At 41.4% G+C, this 19,906-nt stretch overlaps 1 protein-coding gene across 1 annotated transcript in view; it reads right to left on the minus strand.

Annotated features, from left to right (window-relative positions):
* Positions 1 to 514: 514 nt before the first annotated feature.
* The window catches only part of DCHS2 (dachsous cadherin-related 2), a 227,127-nt gene continuing 207,735 nt past the window's right edge, over positions 515 to 19,906 (minus strand). Inside the window, exons 16-20 of the mRNA XM_077816155.1 lie at positions 16,495 to 16,646; positions 12,881 to 13,011; positions 10,963 to 11,249; positions 9,401 to 9,539; positions 515 to 3,144 (exon numbers count right to left, since the gene is read on the minus strand). Of these exons, the coding sequence (XP_077672281.1) occupies positions 515 to 3,144; positions 9,401 to 9,539; positions 10,963 to 11,249; positions 12,881 to 13,011; positions 16,495 to 16,646 (3,339 nt within the window). The remainder of the gene's footprint in view (positions 3,145 to 9,400; positions 9,540 to 10,962; positions 11,250 to 12,880; positions 13,012 to 16,494; positions 16,647 to 19,906) is intronic.

Consider the following 19,906-nt stretch of genomic DNA (forward strand, 5'->3'; position numbering starts at 1 on the left):
ACTGGAGACGCTACCTCAGCCACATTCCAAGTGGATTCCCCCACACAAGAGAAATCCGCAGGTAGACAACTTTCCAGCTGCCACAAAAATAGCTTAAGGGAGGCAGAGAGGTATTAAAGGTAACCCTCACCAACAGTCAGCATTTTAAATTGAAATCCTCAGCGATAAACCATTAATCACAATGAAGAGTCATTGAAATCCTTAATGATAAACAATATAGCCTGTAATTTGGGTAAGTCAGCTATCAGACACCTGGGTATGTGATTTACATTTAATACCAGGGCTTTTAGTAGATAGAAAAAGGTAATTAAAGGGCAACTCTCACAGGTTTAGAGCGTATTTTGCAAAGAACATGATAGTGAGAAAGTTTATGACTAAAGTATCTTATCTTTTGTAAACCATAAAAAAATAAAATGAATACTGATGATATAGCTCTGACATGCTGTTTTACTCATTAAACAATGAACAATGTTAAGCCAAATTCTCCTTTAACATTTTACCAGTGGTTAATCACCTACACCTGAACTTCTTCCTCTGTTGCATGAATTTGGCCAGTTTGGCATGTTCCTGTCAGTCCTGCATCTGACCTCACTGGAGAAGCTGTAGGAGTCTGCATGGTAAGTAGAGACAGAGAAGGAGAAAAACTGGGAGTCATGGCCGGTGAAGGGTATCTAAGATTATGGATAAGGGGAGAACAAGGGTATTTTTTAAATGCCTGCCCAGGTATTATAGTTGGCAGATGTGGTGGCACTGTCCTTATGCCAGGTTGAGCTACTGATGTTATCAAGGGAGGAGGGAAAATAAAAGATTTCTTCTCCTTAGGAAAGCTATGAATTTGTAAGCTTTCATCTTTTAGTTTTGCAATATCATTAAACACAGAGGCAAGAGGCTGAAATCTGGGTTCCCAGGTAAGCAAGTAATCCCAGTTGTAACTTCCTCTAAGATCCTCATCAGAGGCTACAAGGGTTGCAAGTGATCCATACCGGGAATCCTGGCCATCAGAGATGAAGATGTATTCTCTTGTGATGTCTGTCATTATGTCTCTCTCTTTTATCCCAATTTTTTGAAGAGTTTGGGAAAGAATTTTGTTATGGGCATAGTTTGGGTCACAGCCTTCTCCTCCTCCTTCATCTTTGAAGGTGTGGAAGCTCTCTGCATTTTGAGTGGCGGTGAACACATCAGTTTCTCCAGACTGACAGGATAACTGGTCAGAGTCTCTTGGAATTCCTGAGTCTGGCACGCATGAGCCTCGCTCACTTAAAGCTGAACCCAACCCCTTTCTGCATGGATGCTCATTGATCCTTTTGATTTCCTCATCTTCTGCAGTTTCTCCTTCTGCTGAGCCATGACCACTAGAATCTGAGTGCCTGCTGGGGTTACCAATATCTTCCTTTTCTCTGATGCCTACCAAACTCAACCACTCTGTTATGGAGCCCATGGGAAGTATACTACTTTCAGTGCTCTGGAGTTTCTGGCAGTCCTTAGGAATATTATCTTCATGGGTCAAGCTCAAATCAGCTGATGAAGATGATGTTTCTCTTTTCATACAGGAGTTTATCATGTCTTTTCGTTTGTATCTCAGAATAAGTGCAATAAGGCTGATGGCAAGCAGCAGGAACACTACAAAAGAGATAGTAAGGCTAATAGACAGGATGTTTACAGATGCTATGGAATAATTCTCAGGAGAGTTGGAAATATTTACCAGAACAGTGCAGGTAGTGGATTTAGAGTCCAGTTTGGGGCTGTGAGCTCTTACTAACAATTCAAGGTTGTCATCTTTCCTTTTGGTACTGCTCTTCTTTCTGTGAAAAGTTCTAGTCAAGTAGATATTTCCATTGCTCTGATTTACCGAAAAGAATGGAGAAGGTTTTAACAGGGAGTAGTGAATAACTCCATCCAATCCAGCATCATTATCGGATGCTGCCACTTTGCCAACCAGCTGACCTGCTTCATTTTTCTCAGGGAGACCAAAAAAATATTGATCTTCGGTAAAAACAGGATCAAATTCATCTGTCCCTTCAACATCTACCTGAACTGTTAATGTGGCTATTGAATCACCTTTGTCTTTTGCCTGGGCTATAAAACAGTACTTATTCTGACTTTCATAATCAAGCATTTGTTTTGTTTGTATATCTCCTGTCAAAGAGTCTATGAAAAACATGTCATGATCTTGAGGAGATCCATGATCAGACAAACATGATGACTGGATTGAGTAAGTAAGGTGTCCATAGGGACCTGTATCAAAATCCAGTGCATAAACTGTGCACACAAAAGAAAAGGCAGGCAGATTTTCATGGACAACACAGTTCAGGCTGGGAAACAAAAACAGTGGAGCATAATCATTGTCATCTAGGACACTGACAAAAACAACAGAAAAAGCCACATTTCTTACATTGACCCCTCCATCAGAGGCTTGAATAGTCAAAGTGAATTTAATTGTTTCCTCATAATCCAGAGTTCTGATCAAATCCACAGAGCCAGTTTTCCCATCTAATCGAAAGTGCCCCTTGTCATTTCCAGAGATTATAGTGTAAGTGACCTCTGCATTGGCTCCTGCATCACAGTCATTTGCTGAAACCACAGTGATATGACTACCTATTGGGATATTTTCTCTGACATGAATGCGATATTCCAGATTGCTAAATACTGGTGGATTATCATTAACATCTAGTACAGTTATCAAAACAGTAGCACTGGAATTCAGGGGAGGTGTTCCACGGTCAGATGCAAGAATGATCACATGGTGAGAGGAAGCAGTTTCCCTATCCAGCGGACTACTCAAAACAAGGTTGCCAACCATCTTGTAAGGTGGTGTTGATTCAATGACACTTGTTTCCACATGGAATAGGTTATTAGTGTTGCTGCTTATAATAGAGTATTCAATGTATGTATTTTCATGTATCCAATCATAGTCAATGGCTGAAAATGTGAGAATAGTCCCTCCGACTGAGGCATCTTCACTCACACTCACATTGTATAGTGCCATTGTGAACTGAGGTGCATAGTTATTTACATCCTGTATCTGTATCTCCACTGAAGTAACAGCAGTCAAAGCAGGGTCTCCATTGTCTTTGGCTTCTATAAGAAGGTGAATAACTGAACTCTTGCCCAGGTGTGGCACTGGTTTGGCAGTAAATACTGACCCTGAAAAACCAAAAACCAAAATCAAATGAAGAACACAACAACTTAGGTACCTATTGTGTTGAAATTATGTCAAAGAATTCTAATAGATTGGTGAGCCATGACTTCCATTTACAAAAGCCATATTGACTCTTCTCCAACAAATCGTGTTTGTCTATGTTTCTTATAATTCTGTTCTTTACTATAGTTTCAATCAATATGCCTGGTTCTGAAGTTAGGTTTATTGGCCTGTAATTTCTAGGATCATCTCTGGACCTTTTTATCAAAATTGGCATCACATTAGCTATTCGCCAGTTATCTGGTACATCTAGTTTAAGTGATAGGTTACATACCATAGTTAATTGTTCTGCAATTTCACATTTGAGTTCGTTTAGAACTCTTGGATGAATACCATCTGGACCTGGTGACTTAATTGTTTAATTTATCAATTTGTTCCAAAACCACCTCTATCATCACCTTAATCTGGGACAGTTCCTCAGATTTGTCACCTAAAAAGAATGGCACAGGTGTGGGGATCTTCCTCACATCCTCTGCAACAGCCTTGTCTTTCCTGAGTGTTCCTTTAGCACCCTGATCATTCAGTGGTCACACTAATTGTTTGACGGGCTTCCTGCTTCTGATGTATTTTTAAAAATGTTTGTTTGTTTTTATGTCTTTTGTTAGTTGCTTTTCAAATATTTTTTGGTCTGCCTAATTGCACTTGTAAACTTGACTTGTTAGAGTTCATGATTCTTTCTTTTTTCCTCAGTAGGATTTGACTTCCAGTTTTTAAAGGATGCCTTTTTTCCTCTAATCACCTCTTTTAACTCTGTTGTTTAGCCATGGTAGCAGTTTATTTGGTCTTTATTATTTCTTTTATTTGGGATATATATTTAATTTGGGCCTCTATTACAGTGTGTAGTGAAGCAGACGGGCCCCCCTTTGAGCCTGAGATTCAGAAACCACTATATGCTCCTTGATGGGAGGAGCCAAGCCAGCCCCACCCACCACACCAGAAGCAGAGAGTCGGGACAGGAAGTGTGAGAAGTGAGCTCTTTAGCGCAGTTGGGCTGGGGTCAGTGAAGGACGCAGATGTCTCTAGCCCACTGCAGGACTCCGGACCAGACCCTGAGCTGTGCTGTGCTCTGCCCTGGAGGAGGAGACTAAGAGTGGAGAGGAGCTGCTGGGAATGCCATCTGTCACCTACCCCAAGGAGACTGAGGACCTGCCGACTACGGCGCCACACCAGTGGACTGTGGTAGGAAGTAACCCAGGGGAACCAGACATTAGTCAGGTTGTGCTGTTGCCACACGAGTCAGCATGTTTTGGCAGGAACCCTGCTACCTTAGTGGCGGGATCCCCTGCCACTGTTAGGGCCCTGGACTGGGATCCGGTGCAGTAGGGTAGGCCTGGGTCCCCCTACTTCCCTGTCACCAGCCCCAGCACTCGAGTGGTGGCATACTCCCTGTAGGCTGGAAGGCCTGTGACCTGTCTGTGGCTTGCCCCACCCAAAGACTGCAAGCCCCTAGACTGTGTGTGCTGTATGCCCTAGCCAGGAGGCTAGGTTACAGACTGCTTAATTGCAAGTAGTGGCTCCATAAGGCCCATCAGACCTCGGAAGAATTTTACTCTTTGAGTGGGACACTGCTGAATTTTCAATAGATACTGGTTTAATTTGAGAAATGTGTCCTGTGGTAAAAAGGCTCTCCCACCACAGAGTCCAGTACACAACCTGTAAAGGGAAGGCAAAGAACTGACTCTGGGAGAGTTAGAGCCCCAGGTCTGAGAAAAGGTTGGTTGTAAAGACAATATGACTTAATAAGACCTCACACAGAACAGCCTTCAGTAGCCAATCACCCAAACAGAGGTAAACAAAACTACCCTGATTCCTCAGATGAGCCGCTACCGCAGAGAGGCACTTTATAAAAACTCTGGGCACCATGGAGAAGCTAAATGGAAGTGCCTGATACTGGAAATAGTGTCCTGCTGCCAAGAAAAGAAGGTACTTGCGATGAGTGTGATGAATCAATATATGAAAATATGTGTCATTTGGATCAAGAGTCATAAACCAATCCCGGACAAATAGCAAAGTGGATTAGGGAGGCCAAAGTCAGCATACAGAAACGAGACTTCCGAACATATTTGTTCAAGTACCTTACATCTAGTATTGGACAAAAACCCATCGTTGTTCTTCTGCACCAGAAAGTAACAGGAATAAAAGCCCTGATCCCTCAGGTATTTGGACACCGTCCTATCAGGAGCCATTTTTCTACTTCTGCAAGCAGAATAGCCTTGTGAATGGGGTCCCTGAAGAGGAAAGGGTAAGGGAATCTGTGTGGAGGGAGGGCAGTTGTTTGAATTATATGGCATAGTCCCTTTCTACAATCTTTCGGACCCACAGGTCTGATGTAATCTACCTCCATACATTGATAAAGTGGCTAGCCGTTTCCAAAAAAAGTGGTAGATTGGACTTGAATAACTAGCTCCCGACTCTTGATAGTCCCATCAAAACTGAATCTTGCTGCTTCGCAACAAAGATTCTGACATGGAAGGAGGTTGTTTAGATTTAAATATGGATTAGAAAGGCCTCTTTCTATGCTGACTCTGGAAAACTGCAGGATGCTGGTACTGTGGGCATCTTTTACTCGATGAGATGTACGACAATGAAGAATGGGGATAGGACTCCCTTTGGTACCAGAAAGGAGTAGAGGGCCTCCTCCTAGCAGAGGGAATCAAACCCAGAAAGAGGGCTGTCAATCTCATGTCCTTTAGTTTTTCCAGTAATTTGTCTTTTCGCTCAAAAGACCCTCCCTTTCAAAAGGGAGATCCTACAGCTTAAGTCTAGTGCCTAGCGCTAGAGAGGAAGAATGAAGCAAAGCTTCCTGATGGTCACAACAGACACCAATGCTTTGTCAGCAGTGGCCAGAGTGTCACAGGAACCCTGGGGAAGTGCTTGGCTACATTTTGACCCTCCATTAAAATGGCATTTGCCAACCCTTCTTCTGTCATCAGGTAAGTCCTGTAAAAACAATGTAATCTTCTCCCTGAAATGGAATTGGTAGAGGACCATGAGCTCCTGATAATTCGCCAGCCTAATACAAAGGAACAATGAAGAGAACACCGTTCTCACCAGGAGTCAATCTTTTCCCCCTCCTTATCAGCTTGGGTGGCTGGGGTTGTCAAGATCTTGCCCTGTTACTGACAGCAGCCACCACCAATGAGTTACATCTCTCAGACAGGTATGAAAGTAAGAAAATCTCTCAGAGGATATTTGATACAACTTGTCAGCTTTTTTGGAGACAGGTTGACAAGAAGCAAGAGCAGACCACATGAATTTAGCCAGCTGTGGCAAATCAACCAAAATGAGTAGGGATATTCCACTCCTAGAAGTAACACCATGGACATCAAACGCTGGGTGTGAAGTCTGTTCCACTGGCACAGCAGGTAGTGTCAGAGTGAATACTATATGATTCACCAAATTGTGGAATTGTGCACTGGAGTCAGAAGACGAGGAGACTGAAGCCACCTCCCAGTGTTCACCTATTGATAAGTCAGGTTCATAGTCTGTTTCTAAATTCTCCTGGTCAAAAAGGGGGACTCTACCTCTCTTTCTTCCTCCTCCGACAGTATTTCAGGCATCACTGTCTGTAGTGTCAATGGATCTGGAGGAGTTGGATCCAAGGAGCTCTGGACTGCCAGTTGCTTAGTAGATGAAACATTAACTTTCCATCTATGTAGAGGATAACTGAAAAAATCCTGAGGTGGCCCACAATAAGGCAAAGGGCTCCAGGACGGCCAGTCTCCCCAGTAACTGGGGTTTGGCAACATGCCTAAAGGAGACAGATTAAAGGGTGGTAGAAAGTAAACCACTGGTCTCTGCATTCTTTCTCTAGCCTTCTCTGAGATAGAGTGCATCGGGGATAATGGATCCGAAGTGAGGAATGTAGATCCAGCTCTCTGTAGAGACCCTGTAGAAGTCCTATGAGGAGAAAGGCTACAGTGTTCAAGAGGAAAAACAGCCACCGCTTCTGGCCTCTTCTTCCTAACAGGAGATGAAGAAGAAGAACTTGGAACTGGGAAAACATACCTCCGTTTAGAAATCTTGCACTTCACACTTGGATGAAACACATGAACTGGAGCTGAAAGGTGGACTTGGGCTGCCATGGTGACAGAGTTTCCCAAAACCAAGAATGTAGTCAGAACCAACACAGGAACCAGAGCAGGAACTGACAGCTGATTTGAAGAATTGGACAACATGGGATCGGATGATACATCTGAGTTCATCTCCCTGACTACTGAAGCTGGAGGTGAAACAGGTCTCTGCATCGAAATCAAAGCACCCTTTGCAGAACTAGATGGATCTGATAGTTCTGATGCCTGGGAACTGGCATGGCTAACAGTGGCTGTCTTGCTCCTATGTCTCTTTTTCTTCAGTGCCCCAACAGCTGGAACCAAAGGTGCTGACAGCCCATGTTCTAACACATCAATCGTATCGTTTTTCTGGATCTGGAAGTGCCAGTCAGAACTGCCCTGGCCTTGCAGCCACAGGGGTTCTATGGGGATTGGATAGCTGCGAAGCACAAGGTACAATATCAGTGAGGGTGGCTGTACTGTCTCTAACCTCTCTTCCAGAACTGGGGCAGTCTAATCCCAACCATGTGACCCTTGGTTTGGAGATGGGTAACCTCAGGGGCTTGACTGAAGGAGTTGCAGGAACTAAGTCCGGCACTGACAGGGGTCGAAGTTTCTTGGAACCCTTCAGCCATTTGGAACTGCTGGGGCCCACACAGACTGTGACTGGCACCTTAGACCTTGAATCTTAGGTTTGGATGGATCCAGAGGGTCTAGCCTTGAAGGCTTTCTTGAGCAGGAGGAGCTGCAAAGGAGTCTTCCTATCCTTGCCGGTAGTGTCAATGGACCTGGAGGAGTTGGATCTTCTTGGAGAAAGGTTTGGTAGCTTGAACACCCAAAAGGCAAGTGGCCTTCTCCCAGGCACTTGAGGAACCGCTTATGGTCGTCAGATGCTAGGAAAGACAGCCGGACAGGAAGCTAAACTCTTAATACCCAGCTTTTACTGCATCTTCGATTCAGCCACACTCTGGAATGGGGAAGAAAATTCTGACTAACTACTAAAACAAGCTAACATTAACTAACTTTAAAAGAAAGAGGCCTCTGACACTGAGGAAACAGGGGAACTTCACATCCCTCCAGGCACACAGTAGGAAGGAACTGAGTGCTCTAGCCTTATATAGCTTTGCCCTCAGATCATTGGTGACACTGAGGAGAGGGACGGGGGCACATGAGAGCACTCTAGCTGATACTTCTAGAAGAAGGTTCTATGGCAATGCACTGCAGTACCGAGTGGGAATATGCAGAGCCACTTGAAGGGCAGCAAGTAATATAAGTGATTTGAATGCACTCAAATTGAATAAGTGGCCCCATGCTGTTTTTACAGTATACAGTCAGCTCTAATGGCTATCTCCAAAATCCATTTAAAATATATAGTGGCAAGAATTTTTCTGTATAAACAAATACACACAAGAGACATTAGCAGATTTAGATGCTAGTTTCTGAAGAGAATGATATTCTTCAGAGAGGCCTTTCTTGTGTTAAAAACCTTAGTTATAAATTCCATTGACAATTACTACATAACACAAGTCATGTATAGTACTAGCTGTTCCAGTCTTCAGAAACATTAGACCTGAGCACAAACACTGCACACAAGCCTCATTGTAAATATAAGTAGTACAACTGGCACTTAGAAGATATTGATTAAGCATGAACACCAAATCAGCTTAAACTTAATGCAAGAGTTACGGTAGCTTTCATTTTAAATCATGGTAGAGGAATAGTCTACAGGATGCTGAGACTAGTAGCTTTGTACCTAGCCTGAGGATAGACAAAGGACTTCAGTCTTTAGTGCTATCAGTTCTTTAGCTTTCAGCAGCACTACTTCCATCACCTTTGCTTCACATAAGTTCTGGCTGAGGTTCACAGTAGCTATGTGGATAAATCGAGTGCTATACTCCCAGATGCCATCAGTTTCTCAGCTCTCATAAGCAGTCAGTTAATCACCTTATTTCCCCTCTGCTATGGCAGAGGTACACTAAAAGAGTGTGCACTGTGACTCCTTCAGGTGCCCTTTACTTATGGATAAACAGAGGACTGCAGGCACGAAAGGCATGCAGAACTCTGATCACCAATAACAACATTTGGCAATGGAATATGAATTTTCAGTCTATATGCCCTTACTTCATAATAAATTGTGTAACAAACTCACCATTTTTGTGATCAATTGAAAATCCCTCATAAGACGACAACATTTTGTAGGAAATAATTCCATTATGCTCTGAATCTCTGTCTATAGCAGAGACGGTCAGGACAGAAGTACCTACAGGAGCGAGCTCAGGCACGGTCACCTGAAGTGTAACCAAAAATGAAATGTTTGATAAGAGTAACATAAAAGGTCTTGGACACAGCAAGTTACATTTTTGTTGATTTGATTATAGAAAACAAATACAGTTCCGAGCTTCGCGAAAGGTTTCACCTCCCGATTTCCTTAAGCTTAAAAAAGCTAATAGGGCTGAGATACTAAAACAATGCTGGCAACCAGTCCAAGATTCAGAGTAAACTATATTTTTTAAATAAAATTATCTTATTTGAGATTTCATTCTGACCATTATTTCTTCTGAAGTAGTTCAGTGAGTTAGAGAGTTTAAAATGTCTCTCACTGCAACAAAACACTAATGGAAGCAAGGCTTCTCACAATATTGCAGCTCAGTTTAGTTTCCCTTCCATGGATATCTTGTTTTTAGTACATGGAATAGAGTTCTGAGGCCTATTTTGAATTATTCAGTTGACCATATATTGTCCTGGTCCCTTAAAAGATTGTTATATGCTCTAAAAATCCAAGTGCCACAGAACTTAATAATCAACAGATCACTGTTATAATTTAGTTTTTGTGAACTGCTTACTTTCTTCACAGAATATTGGAAAACAAGGAAGCATTTTCCTCTTTCATGTATTTCCATTATTTGAAGCCCACATGCACTAGTTTTATTATCAAAATTTCCTTTCACCTTTTCAATCAAACTTCTAATGTTTATATGATACAGCAACTATCTCCCTCATAACTTCAGCTGTTACACATCTAGTTAAAATCACTTTAATACATGGATTATATGCATTTAAATCCATATACAGAATAAAAATGAAAACCTGAGAATAGAAGGGGTAAAAATTTCAGTGCAATGAACAGGTAATGAGATGTGCTTTTATACTTTGAGTGCAGGGGAGCTGTGTAATCTTACTGTCCAAGAAACACATCAAAATCACAATCTTTGGGCCAGAAACTCAGTTGGTTTATATGTAGTTGATTGAACAATACTTATTTCCTTCAGTTAAAAATCTTGCATAATGTTTAGTGTTTCCCTAAACCATTCTGCAAACATAGAAGATAAAAGGGACATAGAAAGATTTCTCTCTCTTGATCCCTATTCAAATCCAGCAGAAGACAATATTAACCAACAGTTATTACCAGTTGCTGGCTGCTTGGTGGCCTATATGAACAGAGTGTGGTGGTCTCAATCAAATTTGAATCAAAAATCAAAAATAGCACTAACTGGCACTCTTCTGGGCAGTCTCAACAATGAGTCTAGAGAATGAATAAGCTTGGAAATGTAACTAGCCCCTCTAGGTCAGACTGAGGTGTACCTGAAGTGCTGCCCCTGCCGATGCTGTAGTAGTTTGGTGGATAGACAGAGATCCTCCCTCTCCTAAGAGGTCATATACATCTTTCAAGAGCATTTATACATATGGTGTCTCTATTTGCCACCTTCTTACCTGATATGAATACTGAGTAAATACTGGTGGGTTGTCATTGACATCCAAAACTTGGATGGTGAGCTCTGCTTCTGTTTGATGCACAGAATCTGACACACTAATCCACAACTCATACTGAGCAGTTTCTTCAAAATCTAATGGTTTCACCAGTGTGATCACTCCAGTGTGTTGATTAATAGCAAATTTCATTCCCGGGTTACCATCTTCCGTAAAGCTGTAGAGAAGAGCTGGGCTTAAATCCACATCATTTGCAGAAACCTGAGTCACTACGAAACCAGGTGGGGCATCTGAAACAGTGATGTTCAAAATAAATCTAGTTAGTTGAAGTATATATAGTTAGTTGAAGTACATTTTGTAAATTTTAGTTAGTTGAAATATATTTTATAAATTTTAGATTTTACATGCATAGTATTTTTACAGTATTTTTGGCATATTTTGGCTTAGAATCTTGGTATATCTTAGAATAAGAGCAAGATATGGGCATGCTATATAAAGCAAATATCAGGAGCTACAGTAACCCTGCTTCATTCCTCAGAAGCGTGACCTTTATCTTGTATTTTATTTTAGACTTTCAGCCCTATTGTATCCCACAAAGACTACTCCTTCAAGGGCAACTTCAGGAAAGTATATAATTTTCTACATAGAGTTTCCTATGAATTGCTCAAATAGGGGATAGTGACTTATTGAGAGGAAAGCCTGAGGCCAGGTCTACATTCAAAATTTAAGTTGACCCAGCTATGTCACTCAGGGGTGTGAAAAATCCACAACCTGAGTGACATAGTTAAGCTGACCTAACCCTGGGAGTAGACAGTGGTAGATGGATGGAAGAATTCTTTTGTCGAAGCAGTTACCATCTCTTGAGGAGGTGCATTAACTACACTGACAAGAGAACCCCTCCTTTTGCTATCATGAGTGTCTACACTGAAGTGTTATAGTGGCTCAGCTGCACCACGGTAGCAGTTCAAGTGTAGATAAGCCCAGATGCAACTTTTGTCAGAATATTTGGGTAAAGCATAAGTATCCTTTTGTCTTTGTGGAATCAGGGCATGCAAATCCTAGGCTCTCCTGGATGAGGTAATGGTCAGTGGACATGAGATCTTCAGCAAAAGTTGGTACAGGACACAAGATCTTGAGGGCTCAACAGGCCCTTCCATGAGTTTGGGAAATGAGGACTAGACAGTTTAAGGCCAACATTCTCAAATTTGGTGCTAAACTTAGATATCTAAATAGAAGTGGCCTGACTTACATCCACATGAAAAAGTACAACTTTGATACACTCTGTCAACAGGAGCTGTGGATGCGCAGCATTTCTGAAAATCAGGCTACTTATTTAGGTGCTTAGATAGTGTCAGAAGTGCCCAACATGACACATACAAGTTAGAAAAGTTTGGCCTAAGTGGTCCAAGGTCACATAAGAAGTCAGATGCTGAGCTGGCATTAGAACTCAAGAACTCCAATCTCCATGCTCCATACTAGGCCATGCTGCTGAATGTTTCTAAAGAAAGGTCTCATATAATGGAAAGAAAATGTTTCCTTCAAAATAATAAAATTCCAAAGATTTTTTTCACAGCATTGGCTTTAACAGCATTTTTTTCTATTAAAAAAAAAGATAAATTTAAGACATCTGTGGAATTTGAGCCTGGAGTCCACAGAGAATATACCACAGCTGTATTTTTTTTTTTTTAACATTTCCAGTATTTTGGCTCCGAACTGTTCCTAAATATAATGTCCAAAGATTAAGAATCATGCCTTTGAAAGCAAAAGCAGATCATATTTGCTTCAATATTTCTGTTAATATTGCCATGATTTTTTGAGATTTCTTCCACTAAAACATTTTGTTACAAAACAAAATGAAAGGTAATATCTTGATCTGACATTCCCTTGACTCAGTAACACTTTTCTGCACCGTCACACTTACTTTCACAGACTCCCACTTTGCCTAGTGGTTGGATTGTTGGGGTATTGTCATTAACGTCGACTACCTGTATCGTTACTATGCTTGTAGCAGAAAGGCTGGGGGTTCCTCTATCAGCAACTTGCACAACTAACCTAGTATTGAAAGGAAGTCACAGTTGTCACACGCAGCCAGAAATAATAGAATTATTCAACAGTGATTTCAAACGTACAAAACGAAAATGAAAAATGATGAGATTAGCTAATATGTCTTACCTTTCTTCTTGCCATTGCCAAAATCACATTTTAATTTCCAATATACAAATGAGTGACTACAATTTTATTTTTTGAAGGTTGAAAGAACAAAGTCCAAGGGGACCTAGGTGACAAAGACATACTGAACCCAATGAAACAATGTAACAACTGCTGTAGGATTGACTAGACAGTCACCCTAAAAACTCAGGGTGAAATTCTGGCCCCATTTAAGTCAATGAAAGAATTCCTATGGACTTCAATGAGGCCAGGGTTTTCCCATCAGCATATAAAACAAGCATCTACTTTTAGGTCTTCATTAAACACCTGGACAAGGAACTGCTGTCGATTCTTCTAACATTACTTTCATTTTCCTAGACAATGTAACAAAGAAAGCAGTGATCCAATCAAACAAAAAATCATAAAAAGAAATTTGCTCCTGACATTGTTTCTCAGAATTAACTTCTATACAATCAAGATCAAATTGCTTATTATAAACAAAGATGGATAAAAAGAAAATCCTCAGAAAGGGAATTTAGGGTTGAATCTAATTCAGCTCCATGGATTGTTCTATAACTCCTTTAAAAAAAAAAGATGTGGTCAGAAGGTCAGACTAAACAAAGGTATATACACTGCAGGGGCTTAGCAATGTCAAATGTTTTATATAGTATAAACATTTAAATGGCAAGCAGCACTTTCTCTGTCTCCCTCATTGAGTCTGAAGAGTTAAACTCTTCCGTCATCTTACAAGCACTTTCTGATGAAAGGGACAAATAAATAGTGACTTTCTTAATGTTCACCTGACAATACTGAACACCAAAGCTGTAATTCAAGCTGTGGATTCTACTGCCATCATGAACCACACATGCTGTACTCTGAATTTTCTTGCTGTTTATGACACCAGCAGAACACAAAACTTGAATTACAGACTTGTATTCAGTTGGTAACCATCTATGTAATTCCATACAGAAGGCCTATCTGGTCGAGAATGAATATTTTCAAGGTACACATGGAAATGTTTTACTAAAAATAATAATTTTCAATGGAAAAAAAAATCTCATAAAACCATCTCAGCCCAGACATTAAAATTAAGGTTCTGTCAACACTTTTATTAAAACCCTCTATTTCAAAGGACTTAGAAATTCTGGGGGATGAAAATGTCTGATTTAGCTGAAACAAGCAACTGTTTTCAAATTTTGAGAGGAAAAAATGTAATTGGGCCATTTTGAATAACATTTAAAAAAAAACAGTCAGAAAAATATTTTTTAGAACAGTTTCTGTTGCTCTTCTGATTCCTTTTACTACAAATAAGAAACCACAGATTATTAAGAATGAAATGATATATAAACAAACATCAAACAGAATTTACATTAAAAGAATGTTATGGTTCTGATTTAAATACTAAATAAAAGCAAATTCACATTTAAGGACACAAGTAGGTATCATTACATTAACAACATGAATGCTTCATTAACTGAGAATTTCCTTTAGAAGATTCATTTCAAATACCCTTTTAAAGTATTATTTCAGCAAACTAAATCTTTCTACTATTGTAGATACATTAAAAATAATGGCGGATACTCTTGGCTCAGGAGAAAATGAAAAATAAATTAAATGCAATATTCTGGGCATTATGTTCACACAAAATCATTCCTTTAGGAGACTATTGCCATAATTATACTGATATTTTTAAAAAGTCACATTCTGGTAATACAGTTGATGTCGTTTTCTAAATTCTGACTGGATAATTAAAAATCTGAGGCCCAGTAGGAAAAGAGAACTTGTATATGCATTAGCTGGTGCTACAGCCATATGAAAAAAGTCACAATTTCAATGATACAATATACAGTAATTTAATTTCTTAGAGAACTGTAGTATATAAAACTGGTTTGCTATGCTAAACAATTGACATATCTTTACTTGCATGCTTTCTTTACCTTGTAATTCTAATTATGGCATGATGTGTAATGTAAAAGTCAAGTTCACTTGATTATGAATCTGGGAGTTGCAGGAGAAACACAACAAAACTAAGTACAAAAAAGCTTATAGATGAAAATTCTAGTACCTTCCACATGGATAGAACCCGGGTAACAATAGTCAAAGCAGAATTAAGAACAAATTCAACCTTAACTATAGCAGTCAACACATTGCTATTTCTGGGATTAGCAGTGTTCCCTTTATGTTGATACTGATGTAACTGGGTTTATGCAGGGAAACTGGCTGTACAATTCTTGCTAATTAAGTGGAAATCAAGGAAATGTTCTTACTGCTGTAAGGGATCACTCCTATTGTCCATGTGAAAGCAAACTTCCTATTAAATGAAGTGGGAATTTGTCTGAAAAGACTTCACAATGGACTTTAATGTACTTTCATGCAGGGGTTGAACTGGAAAAAGAATGTTCATGGTAATCTTCCAAACTTCTCCCACTTGAGGTACCGAAATAAGACACTATTCTCAGTAGTTGGCATAGTTGTTCAAGCAGGATCATGCCATGAATGATCTCTGAGCTTGGCTCACCCTGACTAGGGTCCAAATATACCCATGACCTCTGCATGGCTCCTTGGGCTTGGATTCCCCTCAGTGTAGCACAAAGGCCTAGGTGGGCTCCTTGGGCTTGGCGGCTTCTTGACTGGGGAGAAAAAGTAAGTGGTGGTATTCTTTCCTGCATCCATCCATTCATGACACCAAAATGAACAGTCTTTCAGAGCAGACTGTGTAGACCTTCTTTATATGATACTACCTTTTCTTTCTTACACACTTTGATGAGCAGTTGGATTCTTTCCAACCATATCAGCTAGAAACTTACTCTATTTTTCTCAAAATGAAAGCTGGGATTCTAGAGAAGAAGGCAGCTGTGGGAACTGCTGGAAATGCTGTTTCATCACATCCCATTGAAATTCTACAATATTATATCACTCACTATTGAAAACGTACCTGCCATACTGTAAAAGAAACTGCCAACAATGGCTCTTAAAAATCTCTTCTCTTTTGTGTTAAAAATGGCTTCTTTTACCAAAAAAAAAAAAAAAAGACCACAGTGCTGAAGAACAGAAAAGAGTAATTCTGAACGACCTTTCTTGACATTCAGTTCCTGCCCCTGCACACATGGCCATATGTCAACGTAAACAGGGTATCTTGAAAGATCTATTGTGCTTTTGTGTCAGTGTGTGCTCTAGCTGATTTAACAAGGTTATGTTTTTACTCCAAAAACAGAGAAGTACTCCGTGATAACATTCACTATTGCTATTGAGTTTACATGGTGGGTGTTCCCAATAGACAGAGATGGGCAGCAGTATAAAACCCTAAGACAGACAGCATGAGCAATATCAATTTGAGGTAAACACAATTAGCAACAACATATATTTTATGCAGACACTGTACACAACCTGTATGATGAAATGTCTTCGTGATTCAGGATTGCATTAGTTGCTAAAATCCCCCTTGTTGAATCAATCAGGAATGTTTTGTTTTCATTACCAGATAAAATTGAATACTCAATTTCTCCATTTAGCCCACTGTCAAGGTCAGCTGCAAAAATCTGTTTGGGAAGAAGATCCATGCTTAATCTCAGATAACAAACTGCAATTTCAAAAAGCCAAGTGTTACATCACATATATCTGTTTCTGCCAGATAGCTGCATTTTGGCCACACAGATTAAAAGGGACAATCAAATAGTTTAGGCCCCAAATTTTGTGGATTAGCCCAGGGGAAGTTACCAAGCCGACGATGAATGGAAATATTTTTACAAAATAAAAACAACTCAATTTTCTTCTATTAATACATTCTGCTGCAGAACTGAAATTTCAAACAATAAAACAAGAGGTGGCTGAGTTGATCTGTTCTTATGTATTTGATTATTTCTATGCTGCTGCGTGGTTACTATGGGTATGTCTACACTGTGAAATTAGGTCGATTTTATAGAAGTCTATTTTTAGAAATCGATTTTATACAGTCGATTGTGTATGTCCCCACTAAGTGCATTAAGTCGGCGGAATGCGTCCTCACTACCGTGGCTAGCATCTAATCACGGAGCGGTGCACTGTGGGAAGCTATCCCACAGTTCCCGCAGTCTCCGCTGCCCATTGGAATTCTGGGTTAAGCTCCCAATGCCTGATGGGGCAAAAACATTGTCACTGGTGGTTTTGGGTACATGTCGTCAGTCTCCCTTCCCTCCCTCTGTGAAAGCAACTGCAGACAATCATTTTGAGGCCTTTTTTCCAGGGTTACCCATGCAGACGCCATAGCAAGGCAAGCATGGAGCCCGCTCAGCTCACCACTGCTGTTGCGTGCATTGTAAACACCTTGTGCATTATACTGCAGTATGTGCAGAACCTGGCTAAGAGATGGCAGCACGAGGACGATTATGAGGAGAACATGGACAGAGACATTCCTGAAAGCATGGGCTGTGGCAATTGGGACATCATGGTGGCAGTGGGGTTGGTTGATACAGTGGAACGCCGATTCTGGGCTCAGCAAACAAGCACAGACTGGTGAGACCGCATAGTCTTGCAGGTATGGGATGATTCCCAGTGGCTGCGAAACTTTTGCGTGCATAAGGCCACTTTCCTGGAACTCTGTGAGTTGCTTTTCCCCACCCTGAAGCGCAGGAATATCAAGATGAGAGCTGCCCTGGCAGTTGAGAAGTGAGTGGCAATAGTCTTGTGGAAGCTTGCAATGCCTGACTGCTCCCGGTCAGTCGGGAATCAATTTGGAGTGGGCAAATCTACTGTGGGGACTGCTGTGATTCAAGTAGCCAATGCAATCACTGATGTTCTGCTATCATGGGTAGTTACTCTGGGAAATGTGCAGGTCATAGTGGATGGCTTTGCTGCAATGGGGTTCCCTAACTGTGGTGGGGCAACAGATGGAACGCATATGCCTATCTTGGCACCGGACCACCTTGCCAACCAGTATGTAAACCGCAAGGGATACTTCTCAATGGTGCTGCAAGCACTGGTGGATCACAAGGAACGTTTCACCTACATCAACAAGGGATGGCTGGGAAAGGTGCATGACGTTCGCATCTTTAGGAACTCTGGGCTGTTTGAGCAGCTGCAAGAAGGGACTTACTTCCCAGACCAGAAAATTGCCGTTGGGGATGTTGAAATGCCAACAGTTATCCTTGGAGACCCAGCCTACCCCTTGCTCCCATGGCTCATGAAGCCATACACAGGCAGCCTGGACAGTAGCAAGGAGCAGTTCAACTATGGGCTGAGCAAGTGCAGAATGGTGCTAGAATGTGCCTTTGGACATCTAAAAGCTACTTGCACTGTTTGCTGACTAGATTAGATCTCAGTGCAACCAATATTCCCATTGTTATTACTGCTTGCTGTGTGCTCCATAATATCTGTGAGAGTAAGGGGAAGATATTTATGGCAGGGTAGGAGGTTGAGGCAAATCACCTGGCTGTCAATTTTGAACAGCCAGACACCAGGGCGATTAGAAGAGTACAGGAAGGTGCGCTGCACATCAGAGAGTCTTTGAAAACCAGTTTCATGACTGGCCAGTCTACGGTGTGACAGTTGTGTGTGTTTCTCCTTGATCCAGACCCGCCCCTTTTGTTGATTTTAATTCCCTGTAAGCCAACCACCCTCCCCTCTTCAATCACAGCTGGCAAAGAAAATAAAGTCACTATTGTTGTGAAACCATGCATTATTGTAGCCACACTACAAATCAAAACTCTTTGAATGACAGCCTTCTGTTGCTTGGGCCATCCTCTGGGGTGGAGTGGCTGGGTGCCCGGAGCCTCCCCACTCCCGTGTTCTTGGGCGTCTGAGTGAGGAGAATATGGAACTTGGGGAGGAGGGCAGGCGGTTGTACAGTGGTTGCAGTGGCGGTCTGTGCTCTTGTTGGCTTTCCTGCAGCTCCACCAGATGCCTGAGCATGTCCGTTTGCTCCCCCATTAGCCTCAGCATTGCATCCTCCCTCTTCTCATCGTGCTCACTTAATGCTTTCTTGGACTCTGCCACTGAATGCTACCATGCATTCAGCTGTGCCCAATCAGTGCAGGAGGACTGCATGAGCTTGGAAAACATGTCATCGAGAGTGCGGTTTTTTTTGCCCTCTAATCTGTGATAACCTCAGGGACGGAGATGATAGGGGGAGCATAGAAACATTTGCATCTACAGGTGGATAAAAAGGGAGTGTAAAATTTAAGATGATACGTTTCTGAGAACAAAAGGGAGACTCTTTCACAGTGAATCAAGCAACTCACAGCAGACAGCACATGTGCTTTGGGTACAAGGTTGCATTTTGCCTTTTATATTGAGTGCCTGTCGGTATGGTGACACATCACACACAGCTGGGCAACAGAATTCAGTTTCCAGGCAGCCATGGTAAGCCAAAGGGTACTGGCTTCTATTGCCTTCATAACATGTGGAAATGGTTTCAAACTGCTGCGTCCTCCTTTCCTATAGCAAGCAATGCTGGTTGGGTTTGCCATCTAAAAGGAGGGGCTGCGGTTTTCGGGTGGATGTGCAGCACCCAGCTTCCCCCCACCCCTCTGCATGGCTATTTGGGATGATCCCTTCACCCCTCCCCCCACTGCGTGGCTATGGGATGATTCCTTTTAGCCAAGCGCAAACAGCCCAGCATGAACAGTGTCCTTTTACTGTTCCCTTACAAAAGTTCCCCTATTTCAACCAGGTGATCATGAATTATATCACTCTCCTGAGGCTAACACAGAAAGATAAAGACTGAATGTTGCTTGAATGCGACCAAAACCCAGGACCATTCGCTGCCAAGCTTTGTGCTGCAATGATTCCAGACTACTTGCTACTGGCTTGGTGTGGTTAAAGT

This window comes from Eretmochelys imbricata, chromosome 4, assembly GCF_965152235.1.
Source record: "Eretmochelys imbricata isolate rEreImb1 chromosome 4, rEreImb1.hap1, whole genome shotgun sequence".
NCBI classification, from domain to species: domain Eukaryota; kingdom Metazoa; phylum Chordata; order Testudines; family Cheloniidae; genus Eretmochelys; species Eretmochelys imbricata.